At 32.5% G+C, this 23,873-nt stretch overlaps 1 protein-coding gene across 6 annotated transcripts in view; it reads left to right on the forward strand.

Moving 5' to 3' along the window:
* The window catches only part of Spock3 (SPARC (osteonectin), cwcv and kazal like domains proteoglycan 3), a 417,403-nt gene that overhangs the window by 383,361 nt on the left and 10,169 nt on the right, over positions 1-23,873 (forward strand). For 5 of the 6 annotated variants that reach the window (XM_027926978.2, XM_027926980.2, XM_027926981.2 and 2 more), the window contains one exon: positions 14,956-15,075. The exons of the other annotated variant lie outside the window; for it this stretch is intronic. In XM_027926978.2, the coding sequence (XP_027782779.2) occupies positions 14,956-15,075 (120 nt within the window). The remainder of the gene's footprint in view (positions 1-14,955; positions 15,076-23,873) is intronic. 6 annotated transcript variants of the gene reach the window in all.

Below are 23,873 nucleotides of genomic sequence, written 5' to 3' on the forward strand. Positions count from 1 at the left end.
TGGGGCATTTGTATTTGTGTTATACTCTGTAATCAGACAAATGTGTGTAAATTTGTGCACATACAAATATTAAGTGTGTATGTATATATATATATATATATGTGTGTGTGTGTGTGTGTGTGTGTGTGTGTGTATGCATATGCATCTATATATGGGCTTTTAAAAAAATGGAATTTTTATAAATAAAGTCCCTCTTTATTTACCAGGGAAAGCACCTAGAAGAGTGCAATGGTCTGAATATTTGTGTTCCCCAAATTCATAGGTTGAAATCCTAACAGCCAAAATATGTATTAGAAAGTGGGGTTTTGGGGAAAGTGAAGAGATAGTGATAATGAGGGAGAAGACCTCCTGAATAGGATTAGTATCTTTACAAAGGAGGCTCAGTTGCTCCTCAATCCTTCTTCCAGGTGGGGACACAGCAAAGAGAGAGCCCTCACCAGTCACCAAATCTGCTGAAATCTGCTGGAGTCTTATAATACTCTTCTCAGCCTCTAGAACTGTTTAAAAAACAATTTCTGTTGTTTATAAGTCACGTAGTCTATGATGTTCTTGTAACAAATGGACTAAAAGTTTCTTTTGATCAAGCCAAAGATGTATTGGTTTATAAGTGTGAGTCATACTATACTTGTCCTTTACCCAACATCTTAAGCCTCTGCTTATGAATTTTCTCCTTAAATCTTTATCTACTGATTTTTACAAAAGATTTTTTTCTAACATATCTGCAAAAGGTCCAGCATTATTTACTTTTAGCTAGGAAATGTTATTTTATTTTCAAATTTTTATGTGTTTCTATTGTCTACCTTAAGTTAGTGATAAGTACTTTTTGAAATTTTGCTTTGGAAAAAGTTTTCTGACTGCACTCCATGCTAGGAACATAGTTCACAACTTGACAGAATGTTAGCAAAACTCTTTGTTTTGCAGCTTCATGAATATATTCCAGGGAAATTTCTGGGATCTTTAACTTTTTATAGTTTTATACATTGTCTGGAGCCAGTTATTCTATGGAAGACACATTCTATATTCATTTTTGTTAGATTATCCTAGATAAATATGTAATTTATGTCAATTATGTTGTTTTAATTCCAAAGAGCATTGTTTAAATTCATTGATTGCATTTAAACAGTTACATACCTATACTACATTTCTCAATGATTGAATTATAGGATGCAAAATAATGTGCATTTTAATATTTCATGAATGTTTTCTTGAATTAAAAGTTTGCACATTACAGAGCATGTTACATTTAAACGTTCATACTCTATGATCCTATAGTTCCATTTCTAAGGGTTTTCAAAGAAAATAACAAGAAACAGTCTGAGGGTGTGACAGATATTCTGTTAACTGAAATAAGCAAATATACAAATCTATGACATCAATTCATAAACATTCATTTATTACTTTTGTGTTGTAGATGTAGCTATACAATTTAGGATGATTCAGTAATATATGATTATGCAGAGTCAAAGAATTAAGAGTAAATCCAACAAGTAATATTTTTCCCTATTTTTCTTCAACCTGAAATAAACATTGTACTATTTTGGAGTATTTTCCCTTACCTTTTTTTTATGTCTTTGGGACATTGTGATCCTATGTAATGGGAGCATATGGGTTGATATTTAGAGAAAAATACCTTGGATTTTTATTATATAAATGATCTTGTTTTTGCAACAAAATACCCATATCAAGACAAACTTAAATTCTTTATTTTTAGGATAATTGTATTCTGAGAGATTTTAACTATACTACACTCACATACCAACCTGATCCCATTACAGAGACCATCAGAATATCTATTTTTAAATGATGGAAAAAGGGAACGTCACAGGTTCATCAAGAGTGATAGTGGTGATATGTCATTTCTTCACCTCATAGACCATAGAAAATCAGAGAAAGGGAAATTTGTTGACCAAAAATAACTGGTATTTTGTGATCTAACACAAATGTGTTTAAATTACTATATACTACTTCCTTTCATTGCTCATTACATAATGTAATTATTTTCTAATATTTTACAAGAATGAATGATCTGATAAATTATTTTTAAAACCATGAATCAAGTCCAATAGACATAGAAGTCAGTTGTAAGAAAACAAAATTTTCTCAAAGATAATGCCTACTTACAATGTGATCTCTGTCCCTAACTTGAATCCTCTCAGAGCATCCATTCTGTCTGGAACTCTTTATTACATTTGAATTTTCTTAGAATATAGAATCATTTTAATGACTCATATTGTCATAAATCAGTATTAGTTTTTTAATAAATGGGTGTTCTTAATAATAATAATCTCTATGTTTGTGATAGTATATCTCAATCCATTTGGGGTATTATAACAGAATACCACAGATTGGGTGGCTCATAAACAACTGAAATTTCTTCTTCACACTTCTGGAGAGTGAGAAGTCCAAGATCAAGGCAGCACCAATAGATTCAGTAACTACTAAAGGCCTGCTTCCTGGTTCATTGAATACCTGTGTGTGATATGGTGGAAGGGATGGGGGATCTCACTGGCCTCTCTAAAAGAATACTAACCCTAACCATGAAGGCTCTATCCCAAACCTCATACTCCCAAATATCAAAACATTGCAGATTAGTTTGCAACATATAAATTTTGAGGGGACACAGCATTCAGTAAACACATTATGAATCAATCAGGATCATTTTAACAGTTTCTTTTTTATTGATTTTTTTAAAATAAATGACAGTGGTATGCATTACAGTTCATACAACACATAAAGAGCACAATTTTTCAAATATCTGGTTGTATATAAAGTATATTCACACCAATTTGTGTCTTCATACATTATCTTTGGATAATGATGTCCATCATATTCCATAATCATTGCTAACCCCCTGCCTGCTCCCTTCCCCTCCCACCCCTCCGCTCTATCTAGAGTTTGTCTATTCCTCCCAAGTACCCCCTAACTACTATCAATCAGTCTCCTTATATCAGAGAAAAATGCTAAGTGAAGTTAGCCAATCTAAAAAAAAAAAAAAAAAACAGTTTCTTTCTTTCTTCTTTTATTTTGTGACATGTAGAGTCATTGATATCTATTAAAGTGTCAAAACTAAACACTTCAGACTTAAAAAAATAGTATTGACTCTAAAATATAAAGATAAATGAATAATCACCGATAATAAATGATTATTTAAATAGTTATTAAATGCATCACATTTGTTAATTTTTACATTTTTTATGAAGTATAATTAAACTTAAGAAAATGTGTAAAGTTTCTAACTTGGCAAGAATCCCTGTTTTATTCAGTAATTGTAGTTAAATCATTGCCAACTTTAAATAAAATGAGTTAATTGTCAGCCAAAATTATTTCAAATTCATAAAAAATATTGTCAAAAGTTTCTGCATAAAATATTGTATTAATGAATGTTGAATTTTGGGTTCTTCAAAACAGATGCCCTGGGTTTACGGAAGACACTAAATTGTTCCTGAAATCTCTCCAACTCTCAAATTTGATCCTCTCTGAGTAATGAATGTTAAAAATCTGAGCTGAGAATAAATGGTATATTTGCTTTATCACTGGTATATTACTCTGGTTATTGATATGGAAAAGATGATAATTGAACATACTAGAAATTTTTCTGAATTAGAAGCACCAGATTTGCCACCACATACCTGTGATTTGGATAAAGTATGTAAACTCTCTAAGCTTGATGTGTTATGTAATACAAGTTAATACCCCAATTTTTGACTTAATGAATATAATCAACAAATCTTAATTGTCCTGTTTTCAATTTCATCCACATAAGTTGCATTTATTTATCACCCAGTGCTTTCCACAAAAGAGAGTCATGAGGAAGAAGAGGACAGATGATTTCTACTGCTAATTTTCAGGTTGAAAATGATCAACTGAAATGGTTAGGACAGCCACCAACCTCCTGCCCTCCTTCTGCTCATGCCCACCCCTGCTCTCCTGGGTCATAGAGCTAATCATTTTCAAATGGTGCAGGTTTTAAGTACCTGACTAGCTCATATTTTTAATGACCTGCTTTTATTTTGGTACTAACTTCTAGAGTAATATATTTAAGTGACATTTCACATGAGAGACTAAATGATGAGATGGATGAAGTCCACAGACACAGAGACTGAGTTGAGGAAATTATCTATGCATAGACACAGAAGTTGGGAAAAATATCTTAGTGTCATTGAATGGAAATATTAGAACATAGGTTTGTGCTGTATCTTCACCAGATTGTGATTGTTACTATTCTTCAAGTGACTAAACTCTTATGTTTAAAATGACTACCAACCTCAAATATTACTTTAGATTTTCTGGTTTGATGAAGGAAAAAATATATTCCATTTTCCTCTCTCTTTCCAGTATTGTCATGTGACTACTCTTAATCCCTACTGATGACATCTATAAACAGTGAAAATTTATTAGTCAAATAAACAAACAAAAATGCTTTGTAAAAGAACAAAAACCCCTAACCACATTTCCAGTTCTTTAGATAGTACCTCAAGCCTTCTCTTTTTTGAAAAGTGAGGTCCTGTGCATTGCCACTTTTTACTCTTCATGTTCTCACTTTGACTGTTCTACCTCTTGCAGCCAGAATTGGACACTTATTCACAAAATTAATAGCACTTATATTTCATAACCATTGAGTCTCATTGGTATTCTTTATATGGTGGATCAAGTTGCTTATCAACAACTTTTACAATTTCGTGATGATGGAAATATTGCTTACAGAATAGTGAAATTTACACTAGAAGTACATCTGTATGAATATACTTTTTGCCTCAATAAATGGAGTGTTAGGGTTAGGGATATAGCTCAGTTGGTAGAGTGCTTGCCTTGCATGCACAAGGCCCTTTGTTCAATCCCCAGCACCAATAAATAAATAAACAAACAAGGGGAAAAATAAATAAATAATCTAGTTTCCATTTTAACTACATTCTACATTTCATATCTCCACTGCCTTTGTGAGTACAAATTTTTACAAGCTGTCCATCAGACATTATTGTGCCAAATCACTCTCCCTACTGCCCACCAGATTTGTTCCTGAGATACCTATCAGCTTACTTTGTCCTTATACATTACACAGCTAGGTTGAATTCTTTACCTCTCAGTTACTTCTTAAGTGGGTCATTATTTTATGAATTTCATGTCTTTGTTTTTTTAAATTCCCTCTATCATTTTGTTATAGCCCATTCTCATGGTAATATGGAATGTAAAATCTCTGATTCCTTGCACATCTAAAAACGTCTTTATTCTGGCCTATTTGATTGATAATTGAATAGATTTGAAAGGCAAGATTAACATTATTTCCCTTAGAATTTTGAAGGTTTGATTTGTTATCTTCTCTAACCCATCATAGCTATGATTAGTGGAATACAGAGCTGATTTTTTTATCTTTTATGGATGATCTTTGGCTTGTTCCTTATTTAATTTTTTTCCTAAAAACTTTTGTGATCTTTCTATATTTAATGTTCTAAATTTTGAAAGATGTTTGTGTGTGTGTGTATGTGTTTTCCTCAGTCAGGTGGGGTGGCATATGTCTTTAATTCTAGCAACTCAGAAGGATGAGGCAGGAAGATCCCAAGTTCAAAGCCAGCCTAGGCATCTTCATGAGACCCTGCTTCAAAGCACAAAAATAAACAGGGTGAGAAGTATAGCTCAGTGGAAGGCTGCCCTGTGGTTGTCCAATCCTCGGTGCCACAAAAACAAAACAAAAAGATAAACATTTCCATGTCAGATGTTAGACATCTTAAGCAATCCTCCAGGGCTCTTTTCCTTTCTTTGATAGATTTTCTGTTTATCCTTCCTTGTTTTTATTCTATATTATAGAGATTTTATTTATTTGTTTGTTTTATCCTTACTTCTCTACTCTACATTTTGTGTCATCAAATGTGTGTGGACATAAAACTAAACAGTTATGTAATTTTTAAAAAATGTATGAGTTCTCCTTTTTTTCACTCATTTTCTGCTTTATATAACATCATGCTTTTATTAATAATTGACTACAACTGCACAACCCTGGGTTGAAAAGCAACTTTTAATACTATTCAATTTTAATTTAAAATCATATTTACTATTATTTTGGCATGATTTGTTATTTCTTTTATTCCTTCCTAACTACAAATTTAATTAGATTAATGAGTACCAAGCACTGCTTCAGTTCACTACTGGCTATAAAATTGAGAGCAGTCCTTTAACTTCAGTGTCCTCGCTTCCACAGCATTAAAAATAAAGATAATAATCCTCTCCCTAACCTTCCAGGCTTTTTATTAAAATCAAATTTTTGAAACATCATTAAGAAGTATTTCATGCTATATAAATGCAAGATATTATTTCTGGAAAAATGAATCTGTGTGAGAGACCTTTTGGAAAATAGGAAGAAAATAATATCAACTGATTTCTTCTAGAAAAGAAATCTAGGAACTCACTGCTGCTGTCAGACACATGTAGGGGACCTCTGACTGGTCCCAATGGGATGGGGGCTTGTCCCCTGCTGTGGACTGTGTGGTGGCATGTACAGAAGTTCATTGTTCACTGAGATCCCTGATCTGTTTTTAATTGGTATCAAACATTGGACCTGAAGACTTGTGATTTCTTTGAATTCAGAGAGATACAATTACATCCTATAGGTCATACACTGTCTTCTGAAAATGCTTTGCTAACATCAAACCTCCCTGCATTGGTGATCAGCTCACATCCTTGCAATCATCATTTATGAAATGGAGTTTATAAGCTTTCCGGGAGGCTATGCTTGACTTTTTTTGTTCTAAATTGGCACTTGCTGCTTTGTTCATTTCCTTTGAGATTTCTGAGGTGATTTGTGGTCAGGATTAAGACTTTGGATTCTGAAGTCTAATTTATGGATTTAAAACTTGGTTTTGCCACTTTATCTGACACACCTCAGATGACTTACCCAGTTCTCTATACCTCAGTTTCCTAATATTTTAAAATGGAAGCAATATATTTTTATAATGATTAAATCAATTAATACATGTAAAGTATCTATCACACTAAGTATGCATTTTATCATTGTTGTTTTATTCATTATAATTACTACAATTATTAATTCAAAGTATTTCAACTTTTTCGGAATATTTAATCTCAATGTAATATTGAGACTAAAACTTTGGTTCTATATTCAATACTGATATAGGATCTCCCATTTGGTAACTTATTTAAAATGCTATTATACTTGTTATCAGTAATTTCAAAAATCATGAGATTTCAGAATTATTCAATTATACATACATAGTAAATACTATCACATACTCAGATTTTAGAACACAATGAAATATGTCATACTAATCTGTTCTACAAAATAATGTTCAACCTTTAGTAGATACCTTGTTGGGTGAAACTTTGCTTTTTTGCTAGGTATGGCTGAGCAAATGATATTGAACAATTTAAATGAATATACTTGAATGCAGGTTGTGTACTTTCAGGATAAACTTTAAAGAAAAGAGATTTTGAATGGAGGTTTATAAGCATCTCTAACATTTTTTTCTTAAGTTTTTAAGTTCTGTTTATTTTTAACGTCAATGCAGATATACAGCACACAATTCAAAGGGTAAAAGAGATGAGTAGCCAAAATAGGACACCCTTAAACAGTTTTCTCCCTCTAACTCAGATCCTTTAAGTAGAGATCGTTTTATTATCTTCGTATATATTCTTCCAGAGATATGTGATGCATATTTAAAAGTGCATAAATATGTAGATTCCCTCTAAATTGAGTAGGTTTTTGTTTCCTAAGATCTTCCTGAGCAGAAGTCCTTTCCCAAAAGATTTGGGTATAGATATTTGTATTAGGAGCATAACTTTTATGACCTTACCACTGTTACTCATCAATAAAATTCATATTTTCTTTGCCTTTCGCTATCATTTGTTGTTTTCTCTGTCTGAAAAGATATATGCATTTTAAATTTATTTATTTTTTTTTAAATTTTTTATTGTTGGCTGTTCAAAACATTACATAGTTCTTGATATATCATATTTCACAATTTGATTCAAGTGGGTTATGAGCTCCCATTTTTACCCCATATACAGATTGCAGAATCACATCAGTTGCACATCCATTGATTTACATATTGCCATACTAGTGTCTGTTGTATTCTGCTGCCTTTCCTATCCTCTACTATCCCCCCTCCCCTCCCCTCCCCTCCCCTCTTCTCTCTCTGCCCCCTCTACTGACATTCGTTTGTCCCCCTTGTATTATTTTTCCCCTTCCCCTCACTTCCTCTTGTATGTACTTTTGTATAACTCTGAGGGTCTCCTTCCATTTCCATGCATTTTCCCTTCTCTCTCCCTTTCCCTCCCACCTCTCATCCCTGCTTAATGTTAATCTTCTTCTCATGCTCTTTGACCCTACTCTGTTCTTAGTTACTCTCCTTATATCAAAGAAGACATTTGGCATTTGTTTTTTAGGGATTGGATAGCTTCACTTAGCATAATCTGCTCTAATGCCATCCATTTCCCTGTAAATTCTATGATTTTGTCATTTTTTAATGCAGAGTAATACTCCATTGTGTATAAATGCCACATTTTTTTTATCCATTCATCCATTGAAGGGCATCTAGGTTGGTTCCACAGTCTAGCTATTGTGAATTGTGCTGCTATGAACATCGATGTAGCAGTGTCCCTGTAGCATGCTCTTTTTAGGTCTTTAGGGAATAGACCGAGAAGGGGAATAGCTGGGTCAAATGGTGGCTCCATTCCCAGCTTTCCAAGAAATCTCCATACTGCTTTCCAAATTGGCTGCACCAATTTGCAGTCCCACCAGCAATGTACAAGTGTACCCCTCCCCACATCCTCGCCAGCACTTGTTGTTGTTTGACTTCATAATGGCTGCCAATCTAACTGGAGTGAGATGGTATCTTAGGGTGGTTTTGATTTGCATTTCTCTGACTGCTAGAGATGGTGAGCATTTTTTCATGTACTTGTTGATTGATTGTATGTCCTCCTCTGAGAAGTGTCTGTTCAGGTCCTTGGCCCATTTGTTGATTGGGTTGTTTGTTCTCTTATTGTCTAATTTTTTGAGTTCTTTGTATACTCTGGATATTAGGGCTCTATCTGAAGTGTGAGGAGTAAAGATTTGTTCCCAGGATGTAGGCTCTCTATTTACCTCTCTTATTGTATCTTTTGCTGAGAAAAAACTTTTTAGTTTGAGTAAGTCCCATTTGTTGATTCTAGTTATTAACTTTTGTGCTATGGGTGTCCTATTGAGGAATTTGGAGCCCGACCCCACAGTATGTAGATCGTAGCCAACTTTTTCTTCTATCAGACGGCGTGTCTCTGATTTGATATCAAGCTCCTTGATCCATTTTGAATTAACTTTTGTGCATGGTGAGAGAAAGGGATTCAGTTTCATTTTGTTGCATATGGATTTCCAGTTTTCCCAGCACCATTTGTTGAAGATGCTATCCTTCCTCCATTGCATGCTTTTAGCCCCTTTATCAAATATAAGGTAGTTGTAGTTTTGTGGATTGGTTTCTGTGTCCTCTATTCTGTACCATTGTTCCACCCGCCTGTTTTGGTACCAGTACCATGCTGTTTTTGTTACTATTGCTCTGTAGTATAGTTTGAAGTCTGGTATCGCTATACCGCCTGATTCACACTTCCTGCTTAGCATTGTTTTTGCTATTCAGGGTCTTTTATTTTTCCATATGAATTTCATGATTGCTTTCTCTATTTCTACAAGAAATGCCGTTGGGATTTTGATTGGCATTGCATTAAACCTATAGAGAACTTTTGGTAATATCGCCATTTTGATAATGTTAGTTCTGCCTATCCATGAACAGGGTATATTTTTCCATCTTCTAAGATCTTCTTCTATTTCTCTCTTTAGGGTTCTGTAGTTTTCATTGTATAAGTCTTTCACCTCTTTTGTTAGGTTGATTCCCAAGTATTTTATTTTTTTTGAAGATATTGTGAATGGAGTGGTTGTCCTCATTTCCATTTCAGAGGATTTGTCGCTGATATACAGGAATGCCTTTGATTTATGCGTGTTGATTTTATATCCTGCCACTTTGCTGAATTCATTTATTAGCTCTAATAGTTTCTTTGTAGACCCTTTTGGGTCTGCTAGGTATAGAATCATGTCATCTGCAAATAGTGATAATTTAAGTTCTTCTTTTCCTATTTTGATGCCTTTAATTTCTTTCGTCTGTCTAATTGCTCTGGCCAGTGTTTCAAGAACTATGTTGAACAGAAGTGGTGAGAGAGGGCATCCCTGTCTTGTTCCAGATTTTAGAGGGAATGCCTTCAATTTTTCTCCATTCAGAATGATGCTAGCCTGAGGCTTAACATAGATTGCTTTTACAATATTGAGGTATGTTCCTGTTATCCCTAGTTTTTCTAGAGTTTTGAACATAAAGGGATGCTGTACTTTGTCGAATGCTTTTTCCACATCTATCGAGATGATCATATGGTTCTTATTTTTAAGTCTATTGATGTGGTGAATAACATTTATTGATTTCCGTATATTGAACCAGCCTTGCATCCCAGGGATGAATCCTACTTGATCATGGTGCACAATTTTTTTGATATGTTTTTGTATCCGAGTGGCCAGAATTTTATTGAGGATTTTTGCATCTAGGTTCATTAGAGATATTGGTCTGTAGTTTTCTTTCTTTGAAGTGTCTTTGTCTGGTTTAGGTGTCAGGGTGATGTTGGCCTCGTAGAATGAATTTGGAAGTTCTCCCTCTTTTTCTATTTCCCGAAGTAGCTTGAAAAGTATTGATATTAGTTCCTCTTTAAAGGTTTTGTAAAACTCTGCTGTATACCCATCCGGTCCTGGGCTTTTCTTAGTTGGTAGTCTTTTGATGGTTTCTTCTATTTCCTCAATTGATATTGGTCTGTTTAGGTTGTCTATATCCTCCTGACTCAATCTGGGCAGATCATATGACTTAAGAAATTTATCTATGCCTTCACTATCTTCTAATTTATTGGAGTATAAGGATTCAAAATAATTTTTGATTATCTTCTGTATTTCTGAAGTGTCTGTTGTGATATTGCCTCTTTCATCCCGTATGTTAGTAATTTGAGTTCTCTCTCTTCTTCTCTTCACTAGCATGGCTAAGGGTCTGTCAATTTTGTTTATTTTTTCAAAGAACCAACTTTTAGTTTTGTCAATTTTTTCAATTGTTTCTTTTGTTTCGATTTCATTAATTTCAGCTCTGATTTTAATTATTTCTTGCCTTCTACTTCTTTTGCTGTTGTTTTGCTCTTCTTTTTCTAGGATTTTGAGATGAAGTATGAGATCATTTATTTGTTGGTTTTTTCTTTTTTTAAGGAATGAACTCCAAGCAATGAATTTTCCTCTTAGAACTGCTTTCAATGTGTCCCATAGATTCCGATATGTTGTGTCTGTGTTTTCATTAATCTCTAAGAATTTTTTAATTTCCTCCTTGATGTCTTCTATAACCCATTGATCATTCAGTAACCTATTGTTCATTCTCCAAGTGATGTATTCTTTTTCCTTCCTTCTTTTATCGTTGATTTTCAGTTCCATTCCATTATGATCAGATAGGATGCATGGTATTATCTCTACTCCTTTATATTGTCTAAGAGTTTCCCTGTGACATAATATATGATCTATTTTTGAGAAGGATCCATGTGCTGCTGAGAAAAAAGTGTAACTGCTTGATGTTGGGTGGTATATTCTATATATGTCAATTAAGTCTAGGTTATTAATTGTGTTATTGAGTTCTATAGATTCCTTATTCAACTTTTGTTTGGAACATCTGTCCATTGGTGATAGAGGTGTGTTGAAGTCTCCCATGATTATTGTATGGTGGTCTATTAGACTCTTGAACTTGAGAAGAGTTTGTTTGATGAACATAGCTGCACCATTGTTTGGGGCATATATATTTATGATTGTTATGTCTTGTTGGTGTATGGTTCCCTTGAGCAGTATGTAGTGTCCCTCTTTATCCCTTTTGATTAACTTTGGCTTGAAATCTATTTTATTTGATATGAGTATGGATACTCCTGCTTGTTTCCGAAGTCCATATGAGTGATATGATTTTTCCCAACCTTTCACCTTCAGCCTATGTATGTTTAAATTTATTTTAATTAGATATATTATGAGAGCAGGATGCATTTGATTCATTGTACACAATTGTAGCACAACTTTACATTTCTATACTTGTACACAATGTAGCCTGACACCATATGTGCAGTCATACATGTACCTAAAGTAATGATGTCCATCTCATTTCACCATCTTTTCTACCCTCATGCCTCCACCCTTCTCCTCCCTCCCCTTTGCCCCATCAGATTTCCTCCATTTTCCCCATGCCCCACCCCCCATGATGGATCAGCATCCACTTATCAGAGAGAACATTTGGCCTTTGGTTTTGGGGGATTGGCTAACTTCAACTAGCATGATATTCTCCAACTGTATCCATTTACCTGCAAATGCCATAATTTTATTCTCTTTTAATGCTGAGTAATATTCTCTTATGTTTATATACCACAATTTCATTATTCATTCATCTATTGTAGGGCATCTAGGTTGGTTCCATAGTTTAGCTATTGTGAATTGAGCTGCTATAAACATTGATATAGCTGCATTACTATATTATGTTGATTGTAAGTCCTTTGGGTATAGACCAAGGAGTGGGATAGCTAGGTCAAATGGTGGTTCCGTTCTAAATGTTCTGCTTTCCAGAATGGTTGCACTAATTTGCAGTCCCACCATCAGTGACTGTGCTTTTTCTCCCACATCCTTGCCAACATTTATTATTGTCTGTATTCTTGATAACTGCCATTCTGACTGGCAGTTATAACTTGTCTTAGTCATCTACTTTTGATTTGTATTTCTCTAATTACTAGAGATGTTGAACATTTTTTTTTAATGTATGTTGATTAAATGTATATCTTCTTCTGAGAAGTGTCTGTTCAGCTCCTTAGACCATTTATTTATTGGGTTGTTTGATTTTTTGGTGTTAAGATTTTTGAGTTTTTTATACATCCTGGAGATTATTGCTCTATCTCATGTGCATGTGGTAAAAATTTTCTCCCCACACAGTTATCTCATACTAGACAAAGGTGCCAAAAACATACATTGGAGAAAAGATAGCTTCTTCAACAAATGGTGCTGGGAGAACTAGAAATCCATGTGCATCAAAAATGAAAATAAACCCATATCTCTCACCATGCACAAAACTCAAATCAAAGTGGATCAAGGACCTAGGAATTGGTCCAGAGACCCTGTGCCTAATACAGGAAAAAGTAGGCCCAAATCTTCATTGTATAAGATGAGGTCCTGACTTCCTTAACAAGACTCCTAAGGCACAACAAATAAAATCATGAATTAATGAATGGAATGGACTCAAAAAGCTCCTTCTCAGAAAAAGAATGATGCAATGAAGTGAATAGAGAGCTATGTATTTTGTACATTGCTCTGTCCCAGAACAGGCAGTTTTAGACCTCCTATCACCTACCTCTGCACTTAGCACACAACATTTGGCCTGGAATCCCCCTTCCCATCTTCCTAGAAATGCTCTTCACCCCTCAATTCTCCATTTTATCAACTATTCTCAGTAATCCACTTTCTTGCCTTGGTCTTTGGTATATCTTATTTCCCAATTACTTTCTGGAAAAAAGATAAAATGTGTGGTTCATTTTTCAGATTTGGTTTTCAGATCTCTTTTGTTTACTTGAATTTTCTGGCTTAGACATAGGAAATATTTTTTTTTTCCATGATCATGCTGCCTGCATGATTATGGCATTCTGATTCCTTATTCTTGGTATATGAAAAGAAAAATTGTTACCTTCCCCCATAAAAATATGTATGACCTTCTTCTTTGATTCTAGTAGTTGTCTTATTTTAAAAATATTGTTTATCATAATTATTTTAAATAATACATGATAAGCTACAACAAAACCTTTGTTTTAGTGAATACAGCAAGAATTTGGTACAAGAATGCTTTGAAAATATATTTTAAAAACTTATTTACCTCATTTAGAGGACAACAGGCATTACAGATCTATGCCTTCTGCATAGAAGTAAATAAGTGATTTCCTCTTCCAACAAAATGAGCAAGAACTGTATTTGTACAGAATACTTAGCAGTTGAGGAAATCACTTATTTACTTCTATGCAGAAGGCATAGATCTGTAATGCCTGTTGTCCTCTAAATGAGGTAAATAAGTTTTTAAAAATATATTTTCAAAGCATTTTAGTACCAAATTCTTGCATTTGTCTACCACCTTTTCACATTAATCACATGCACACTAGGTTTTGTTGTAGCTTATCATGTATTATTTAAAATAATTTTGATAAACAATAATTTTTAAAATAGACAAAACTATCTTCAGTTCCAAAGGTCAAAGTTTGCTAATCTTCACTTTTTATGGCAAAAATATAGTTTTATTTTCTTAAATATTTTACAGTCTTTTTTCTAATGCCAAATAGCATGAACTTATTTTTCTCTGTTTAAAAACATGTTAGCTTAAACTAAATAGAAACAGTATTAGTTAATGAATTTTAACATATGTTGAATATCCTAGCAAGGAATTCTAATTTGTAACATATTATTATAGGAATGGCCAATTATAAAAGTATAATGTTCATTTTGGATTTTCAAACCTTCATTATCTCAGGTGCCCCACCACTTTTCCATAACATATTAATCACATAAATATCAAGACAATTTTTTGTGATGTTCACAATAGGAATCCTGAAACCAAATATTCTATCAGGAGGAACCATCAATATATACAATAAATATGTACCAATAAAAATGTGTAAAAAATAAAAATACTCTTCTATCAAGTAAGATATTATTGCTAAATTACATCTTATGCTTGAAGCATGTATTGAGGTTTATCATTGAAAATAACTGAATCACAATTAGTCCCTGTGTGATTTTTTTTTTCTTTTACTGTTACCTTCCACTGGCTATTGGAACAACTGGAGAAATAGCATTGACATCCTACTAGATTCTTATTAAAGATTTTTGATGTTTCCCTTTGTTTTCAGCGTGCAGTGACCTGGAATTCAGGGAAGTGGCCAACAGATTGCGGGACTGGTTCAAGGCCCTTCATGAAAGTGGAAGCCAAAACAAGAAGACAAAAACATTACTGAGGCCTGAGAGAAGCAGTAAGATTTCTAAACTTGATAAATACTATCATCTTAAGATGGAGATTTATATCCAATGAATCCCTTAGAACAAATCATACATTTTAATATCTATCCTTTACTAAATATTGAATAAAAATCAGAACATTGCTGTTACTTCCAAGTTTTTCCTTAGTATTTTGCAAGAAAGTTAAGCATTTGGATCAACTTTGATTGATGGAAATGAGAATGTCTCCTCAGAAAGCATTTAGGGTCCAGTTAAAAATTAAGAATAGACATGTGTTTCAGTATTTTATCAAAGCTGTAGAAAGTACAACATGGGAAATAGAAATAAGAATATTGGAATAGACATTTAAAGAACACAGTTGAACTCCCTCAAATAGTCTTTACAAGAGTGCTTTGCTGGCATCTTAATTTGTCTCTGTGCAAAATGGATTCATAGAAAAGAAAAGACTGAATATCTGAAAATCAAACAAGCAACACATTGAAGCAAAATAAAAGCATAGATGGGCTCAGGTTGGGGCTCATCCTAGCATGTGTGAGGCCCTGGGTTCAGTTCTCAGCACTAAATAAAATAAATAAAATAAAGGTCCATTGACAACTGAAAAAATATTTATAAAAAAATAAAAGCATATGACTCTGACTGGAATTTTATCATCTGTATAATTCCTCCAATTCCTTGGAAATAAAAATGGCAAATTGAAGTAGGACACTTGTTATGAATAATTTTATGAAATTTTCATTTTATTTTATTTTTGTTTGTATAAATACTTGTGTTGTATATAATCTACCTAAAAAGCAAATCAAAACATGGTCTGAATCTTTCAAATCGAAATAATTTATCTAAAAGGCAAGAAAAGGAGATAGGGCATCAATTATGAGCCCTTATTTCTTAACTGACAAAGAAATGCTGGGGGCGTGACCTCCATTGCTTAGGGTGAGTGACATGATTGTACACTCTCACTTGAAACCCTCAAAATGCAGATTAGCAAAATCATACAGTAAAACAGCACAATCATTTATAAACTCTGTTTCCTAAACTGCCTTATTTTTTTGCTTTCTTACCATTTAGAGATTTTCTATAATCCTAAACTCTTGTAGTTATGAATCTTATTTGTGCTCTAGAATAATTTAATATAGCAGTGAAATTTAGCTATTACGTTTAGATATAATAACTGTCTTTGGATGTGTAATGACTATGCATTCATTTCCTCTTGTGAATTCAGGAAAAAAATATAGTACTATCCTGATCCTATAGGAGAGTTTCTTCAAGATCTGTCTTGAATTTATCAATTGAATTTTTTGGCAACTGTAATGCATTTGAGCCTGCATTTATTTCATAGAAGTAATAACTAAATATATTTGGTTTTATTTCATTCTGAAAAAAATATATGTGGTATGGGAAGATTTCTTCCAGAACTTTATGTGTTGATTTACAAAAATCAAATAAAATCCATACCTGTGTCCCCAAGAGTTATACTTGAACATGGCATGCTATCAAATTTCTCCTTTGAGCTTGAGTTTGAACTAATTTCCCTCCTAGATTTGGAGATGGATCAAAGCATAATTTGAAGATCCCTCGGCAAGGTGCCTGGTTAAATGTATGCATTCATAAATATTTTATTTTCTGGCTTTTTCTTCCAAGAAATGTCATGAAACTCTCTTAAGATGGTGGATTAATTATAAGAAACTCCTATAGAGTTGATAATCTTTGGAGAGTAAAGGGGAAAAAGGGGCTACAGGATTATTTATACTACTTAGTCAGTGGCTAACTGAGAAATCCTTGGGTGAATCCTTGACTCAATTCATCATATTTAATTTGCAAATCAACCCTCCCCTGCTCCACTACACAACTGGGAATTCAATTAAGTCAGAGATGTTTGTTCATTGTTGTATTGATAGAGCCTGGAATAGAGTTTCACATAATATTTACTAAATAAAAATTAAGAATAAATTTTATTTACTAAATGGAATAAAATTTACTTGCTAAATAAAAGTGAATGAATTAATACTAAATTTTATTTGCTAAATAAGAATAAAATTCATTTGCCAAATAAAAATTAAGGAATGGATGAAGCAAAAAGCTACCAATGTACTACATCCTGTACTTTATTATAATTAGATCAATCAATGAGTTTCTTAGGAATGATTATGTATTGCTTCCATTATTTTCTCTGTGAAAATTAATGCTGCAATTTGCACGCTCTTATTTCCATGAGTGGAAGTAATGGGTCAAAGTGCAAATGCATTTTAAATTACAATTGATAGTAGGTGTTACCAAACTTTTAAGTGAAAATCTTAAGGCACTTCCAATTTTGGCCAGTAAGGTATGGAGTTAATGTTTGCCTGCATCCCAGTAGCAAAAAGCATTATCATTATTTTTATCTTTTACAATTTTTTGAATATACTATAATATTTTCTTTTAAATTTAATATACATATTCTTTATTGGTAGTGAATTTGAACATAGAATATTATTTGAAAACCTTACAGTCAATAAAAACAAAACACATCTGAAGATGTATCTTCTTACCTGTTTAATTCTGAAAAAGGCATATTGACAGTTTCCTTTGTAGTTCTACACGAATAAGTCTCTTCAGCATTTTTAGTAGATTTTGCTTCACATGTTAGCTACTCTATTTTATAGTACACATAGATTTATTCTTTTATATTAATGAATTGGCTTATTATTCTATTTTCTTATACTTTATCCTGCTTACTGTTTTCCAGCACATATTTTACCTTGGTTGATAGTAGTATTACCATTTTTCCACTCCAATTGATTGCATTTTCCTGATGTCCTTGATATCATTTGTTGTCAATATTTTTTTTAATCACTTATACTTGTATCTCTTGTATGAACTCCAAGAATTGGGTCTTCACTTTATTTTTTGATATGACAATGAGAAGAATTTGTACACTATCATGTTTTTAAAAATTAAGGATTTGATGAAGTCAACATAAAATGCAGGGAAATGCTCCAATGCAAAATGTTTTGCCTTTCAGTTGCATAAAACAGAAAGCAAAATAAAATTAACGTTGTGATCCCTTATTAACAGCAAACCAAAATTCCAAGAAAATTGTGTCACTGCAACAGAAGTAAAATCAAATTTTAGTTCTGCATCAAATAAGATTTGACATTACTTTTTAAAATCTTATGAATAAACCATTTTAAATATTATCTATCATGGACCAAGAGAAATACTGATTTTTGCTGAATCTCATAATGTTTAAATTTACTTAAGAGTTATCACACATATTTTAGAAGACTTAGATATTTTAGGAAAAAATTGTATTTTTAATAAAATATTTTTCATATTAAGTTTTCATAGATGAGTCATATACATGCATATAATTATTAATTACAGTAACTATTTTGTAGAGAAAACTATGAGGTGGATAATTATAAACTGTTATGAATCAGCATTTTGCAATAGATTAATCAAGTTTATGAATATATATTTCATACTCTTTTATAGCCATATGCTTCTTTATAATATATCTTTTTAATGTGGCAAAAATGAACATGCTTATTAACAAACTCAAATATATAAACTTTTCAGATAAGCCAATAAAATAAGAGGCAAAGTAGTATGTGACTTTAAATGCATGTTTTAGTGTTTTATATTTTTAAGAAATGATCTAGCTATTATATTAGATATCAGTTAAGTAATGATCACTGATTAAATTAATCTAAATTAGGTAAAGGTTTTAAGTACCAATAGATCTTAGAAATCATTTTTAAGATCTTAGAAATTATTTTTAGTTTATTAAAAACATAACTACCCTTGAAATAAAGTTCATCTGAATGATTTAATTGGATAAGAAACAAATTTAAATTTCTTAGAATTGTAAATTTCTAATGTAATGCTTGCTAATATAAGTACTTATTAATATAGGAAAAATATATCCAAATACAATAACAGCATATGTGGTAACATTCAAAAAGCTAATAAGTGTAAAATCATTGTTTCCTTGAGCAATATTAAAACAATTCATTTATAATTTAAATGTCAGATTTCATTTAAATTATACAATTTGATTTTTAAAGCATTGCAATTATTCTTCATGAAAAAGACTTTTGAGTTGGGCACAGTGGTGCAGACATGTAATCCCAGCAATTCAGGAGGCTGAGAGAGGAGGTTCACAAGTTTGAGGCCAGACTGAGCGACTTAGCAAGATTCTAAGCAATTTATCAAGACCCTGTCTCAAAATAAAAACTAAAAATGGCTGGGGATGTCGCTTAGTACCCTTGGGTTCAATCCACAGTACTGAAGAAAACTTTGCCAAAAAAAATTAATTTTTAAAATTTCTTCAAATTAAAATTTATATCAGCACTTATTTATCTCTCAGTTGTGAGTCAATAAGAATACAACTTTCCAGATTTCCTTAAGAGGTTTTTATGATCTAATTTGTTTATACCATCTGGAATTCTAAAGTAACAGCTCATTTATGCACATATATACACTCCTATCAAAGCTCTGCACCAATTTGTACTTATTTGTCTGTAGACTCCCATCTAACTGAATGAAAGATTATAGGTTGAAGTTGATCATGACAATGGAGTTTGCTGCATTTGGGGAAATCATAATATTTTACCTATTCTGATCAACTAACTTCAGCCTTAATATAGAAATGTGACAAAATACCTGAAGAACAGTTTAGAGAAAAAAATTGTTTTTATTTTCATTAAAAAATGAATTCTATTGATTTTTTTAGATTTCTAAAAAATCATTTTTGTTATTCATACTCCATAAATAGAATGATATCATTTTAATGGTAATTAAAATAATAAAATGACGATAATCATCTCTTTCTTATAATACCAAGCTCTAAGTTATTGGACAGCAGGTACAAAGCATTTGGCATTTTTATCTGTAATTATCAAGACTGTAAAAGAAGGGGCAAATATGCAAAAAAAAAAAAAAAAAGCCAAAATATCTATTTGTTCAATTGTGCAATGAAGTGTGCTTAAAAGCCAATACTCATTGTTTACTCTGTGTAGTATTTCATTTGAGATGGACCTTTGATATTCAAATTATTAATGTAATTTCCATTAAAATAATAAGCTTTTTGCTATGCTATCTTAAAATATTACAGACCTTGCTTTCTATGACATTAGAATAAATGGAAATTACTTTTTCTATAGTTTCTTGGAAAATATTGATTAAAACTTATACCTGATAATCTAGTTTTATAAGTAAACCTACAGTAATGAATGACTTTGAAAGGTAAACACAAGCTGGTGCCAAACCCTTTGCAATGCAGGAGAGAAGTGGACAAGGGATTAATTTGGCACAAGTATCCTTTTCGATACTTTATAACCTTAAATAACCTAAAAGTGTACCTCACTTCAAAGAAAGCCTTTAAAAGTGTACCTCACTTCAAAGAAAGCCTTTGACGTGATGTTTCCTAGTATAACACAGGGAGCATCAAAGGCCCAATCCAGAAAAACTGGCTCTAAACATTGGCCAAAAGAAGACCCAGGGCTTTGTCAATTGCTGTTGAACATGAATGCGTATGCATTCATAAAACTTATGAACCAGCAAATTTGGAACTAGAAAACAACCAAATTCAATCCAAGAGACAACCTAATACAAGTCATCTGAAAATTCACAATTATATTTGTAAGTTAACCTGTGATGTGTTAATAGTGTATATTATTTTCTTCCTGGCAATATCACATACTTTTTTATCTATTTAAGTTTACTGTCCAGTTATAAAGATTAAAAATACAAACTAAGTCATAACATCTTTTGTTTTCCTGTATCCTTACCTCAAAACGGGGCAGTGTAATATCATCCTTAGTATTTACATATTTTCTACATAGCTACTATGATAGTTAAACTAAATGCAAAATGGGTGATATACTCTCTTATTTTTTCTACTCTTACACCAGATTGCTAAGAAGAATTAGTCCAAATTCCTCTTGTAATTTTGATTGTCTGCTGAAACCTGAGTATTCTTGCAGGTGTAATGGGGCTTTCTGATGAATGTATTTCCTCACAGTAGTGGAACTGGCTTCATATTTGCTATTTACAAGTCCCAGGATATTGCACCCAAGTATCTGCATGGCTCACTCCCTTTACTTTATTCAGTTGTTTCTCAGTAGCCATCCAGGCACCTTCCTCCCACTCCACGTGAACACCACCAGGGCCACTCAGCCTTAGCCTCCTCATTATGCTACTTGTTTTTTCTTCCTAGCTTGTATTGCTACTTGATAATCTTACTGCATTGCTTTCTTTTTCTTCAAAATAATATGTAAGCTTGAGGAATTAAAAAATGTTCTACTCTGTAATCCCCAACTACTGGAAAACTATTGTCACATAATATGGACTCAATAGCCATCTGTATAATGAATAAGTTAATAAATCTTAACACACATTATTATCTAGACAGGAACCTAATTTCAAAAGAGTGACAAGCAGCCTGTAGCTGCTTTCTTTTGATCTCTGAATAACATGCAGTTTCCAGGAGGACAAAATTATGACAATAGCAGGATTAGATTAAAAGGTTCAAGACTTGACACTTCAATGGAAAGATGCCTTACTTAAAAAGGTGGTATGTCCTGAAAGTGGAATAGGAAACCATATGTAGAACAGTTGATATACTCTCTAACTTAATTTTTTCTACTCTTACACCAGATTGCTAAAAAGGATTAGTCCAAATTTCTCTTGTAATTTCAATTGTTTCCTGAAATCTGTCCATTCTTAAAACATTTGGTTTCATACTCCACTTTTAGGGAATCCTGCCCTTTTATTTATTTATTTTTTGCGGGAGGAGGGTACTAGAGATTGAACTCAGGAGCACTCAACCACCGAGCCATGTCTCCAGCCCTATTTTGTATTTTATTTAGAGACAGGGTCTCACTGAGTTGCTTAGCACCTAGCTTTTGCTGAGGCTGGCTTTGAACTCATGATTCTCCTTCCTCAGCCTCTGGGATTACATGCATGCACCACCATGTCCAGGGGTATACTGCCTTTTTAGAAGGGATTTGCTGACCTCATACACTGGTCATCAAAGCAGAATTGCTACACATTTTACATTATTTAAACATCACATTGCTCTGACAAAAAAAAGTATATTATGGTAAAAAATGATATATTATTTTCTAATAGTTGTTTTAGTAGTTATTCATAGCTCTCAAACACAACGTGGCACTAATATGAGATTTTAGTAAACTATGTTTTATTGTGTTTATTTATTCATTTTATTTTTTGGTACTAGAGATTGAGGCATTTACCCCGAGTCACATATCCAGCCCTTCTTATTTTTCTTATTTTGAGACAGAGTCTTCCAAGTTGCTTAGGACTTCACTAAGTTGCTGAGGTAGGATTTTAAGTCAGGATCGTCCTGCCTCAGCCCCCGAGCTGCTGGGTTTCCATAAGTGGGCCACTGTGCCTAGCAGTTAACCAGATTTTCTCACAGACTTTACATAAAGAATTACCCATGCTATTGCCCCCCAAGTTGCTTTTTATTTGAATCTTAGTGTAAATATTTCATAGTTAAATGGTTTTCAAAAAGAGGATGATGATGTCATAGCTTTTAAAGAAATTAAGCCAGCTGATGAAGTTTACAAATCGTTTTTATAATTTAAGTCCATTTTGTTTATAAAAGATATCAGACCTCTGGAATGTATTTTGTTGAGATGGACTTTGAAGTGAACTGAAAAGCAAATGAATGACCATAGAAAACCACTCAGATAATAAAACCTTAAAATGGGTTTTGGGGTAAGAAGAAATGGAACTGTATAATTCTGATTCTATTTATCATTACCTTGAAAATACTTGTTTGAGGTTTTGTTGAATAAGTGTATTTTACAGCTATTATAATTTATATACTTTGATTTGCTTCTGTTGCTTAAATCTTCAGAAGTTAAATAGGAGAAATACAACACCCAGTGTTTTTAAGAATATGGTTGCAATGGAGAATAACTACTTTTTTTCAAAGTTATATTGTATTTATTTTTCTTTTTCAATTTGGAAAGCTTCAGGACATCAGCATCATATGCAAAAATCCTCAGATTAACAGTCTGACTCAGATTATGATAATGTTATATAGTTGCTTTCTTACGCACCAAATGTTCTCAGTCAGAGAAAATGATGGAATTACTTAAACCCCTAGGGAAAATGAACACATTCTAATTTCTTACTAAGATATTGCTCTCTTTATGTCATGCTGTCTTCACATTGAGAGGAAGATTGAATTTGGAATCAGATGGCTTAAAAATAATGCCCCATTTTAATGCAATTAGGAGCCTTCTAGGTAGAGTAGAGAACTTCAGCTTTTGAAAACAAAGGTTTAAAAAGTTCAAAGATAAATTTTCTTTTCTTATTTTAAGCAGTAAATTGAAAGATACAGATCATTGCTTGTTTTGGTGGTTCTAATTATTGAGACATCTGGCATTTTCTTCTTTTATTAGGTGGAAACTGTAACTCTGTATACTAAAATTTAATTATATACTTTAGTATTAAGAAGGTATTGTCTTAATCTATGGATGTTTCAATTTTATCAAAATATATTTCATATTAAATTGAATTATGTACTTCTCTTTTACTAAAAGTATGATTATAAAAAAATACACAAAGTGAATGACATATTACAATAAAGTGTACTAGGAAATTATTGAACTGGATCTTCCAGGAACCAAACTTTGATTAACTTCTAGTCCTTAGGAACTATATTATTCCAAACACTGAAAATTACAACTAGTGTTGTAAATTTTAGAATTAGAAAGCATATTATTTCAAATTACAGAAATTGCTGTTAGTATTAGAGAAATTTCAGGAAATTTAAGTAGATTGATTCTCACTGTGTGAA

Source organism: Marmota flaviventris, chromosome 3 (assembly GCF_047511675.1).
Source record: "Marmota flaviventris isolate mMarFla1 chromosome 3, mMarFla1.hap1, whole genome shotgun sequence".
NCBI classification, from domain to species: domain Eukaryota; kingdom Metazoa; phylum Chordata; class Mammalia; order Rodentia; family Sciuridae; genus Marmota; species Marmota flaviventris.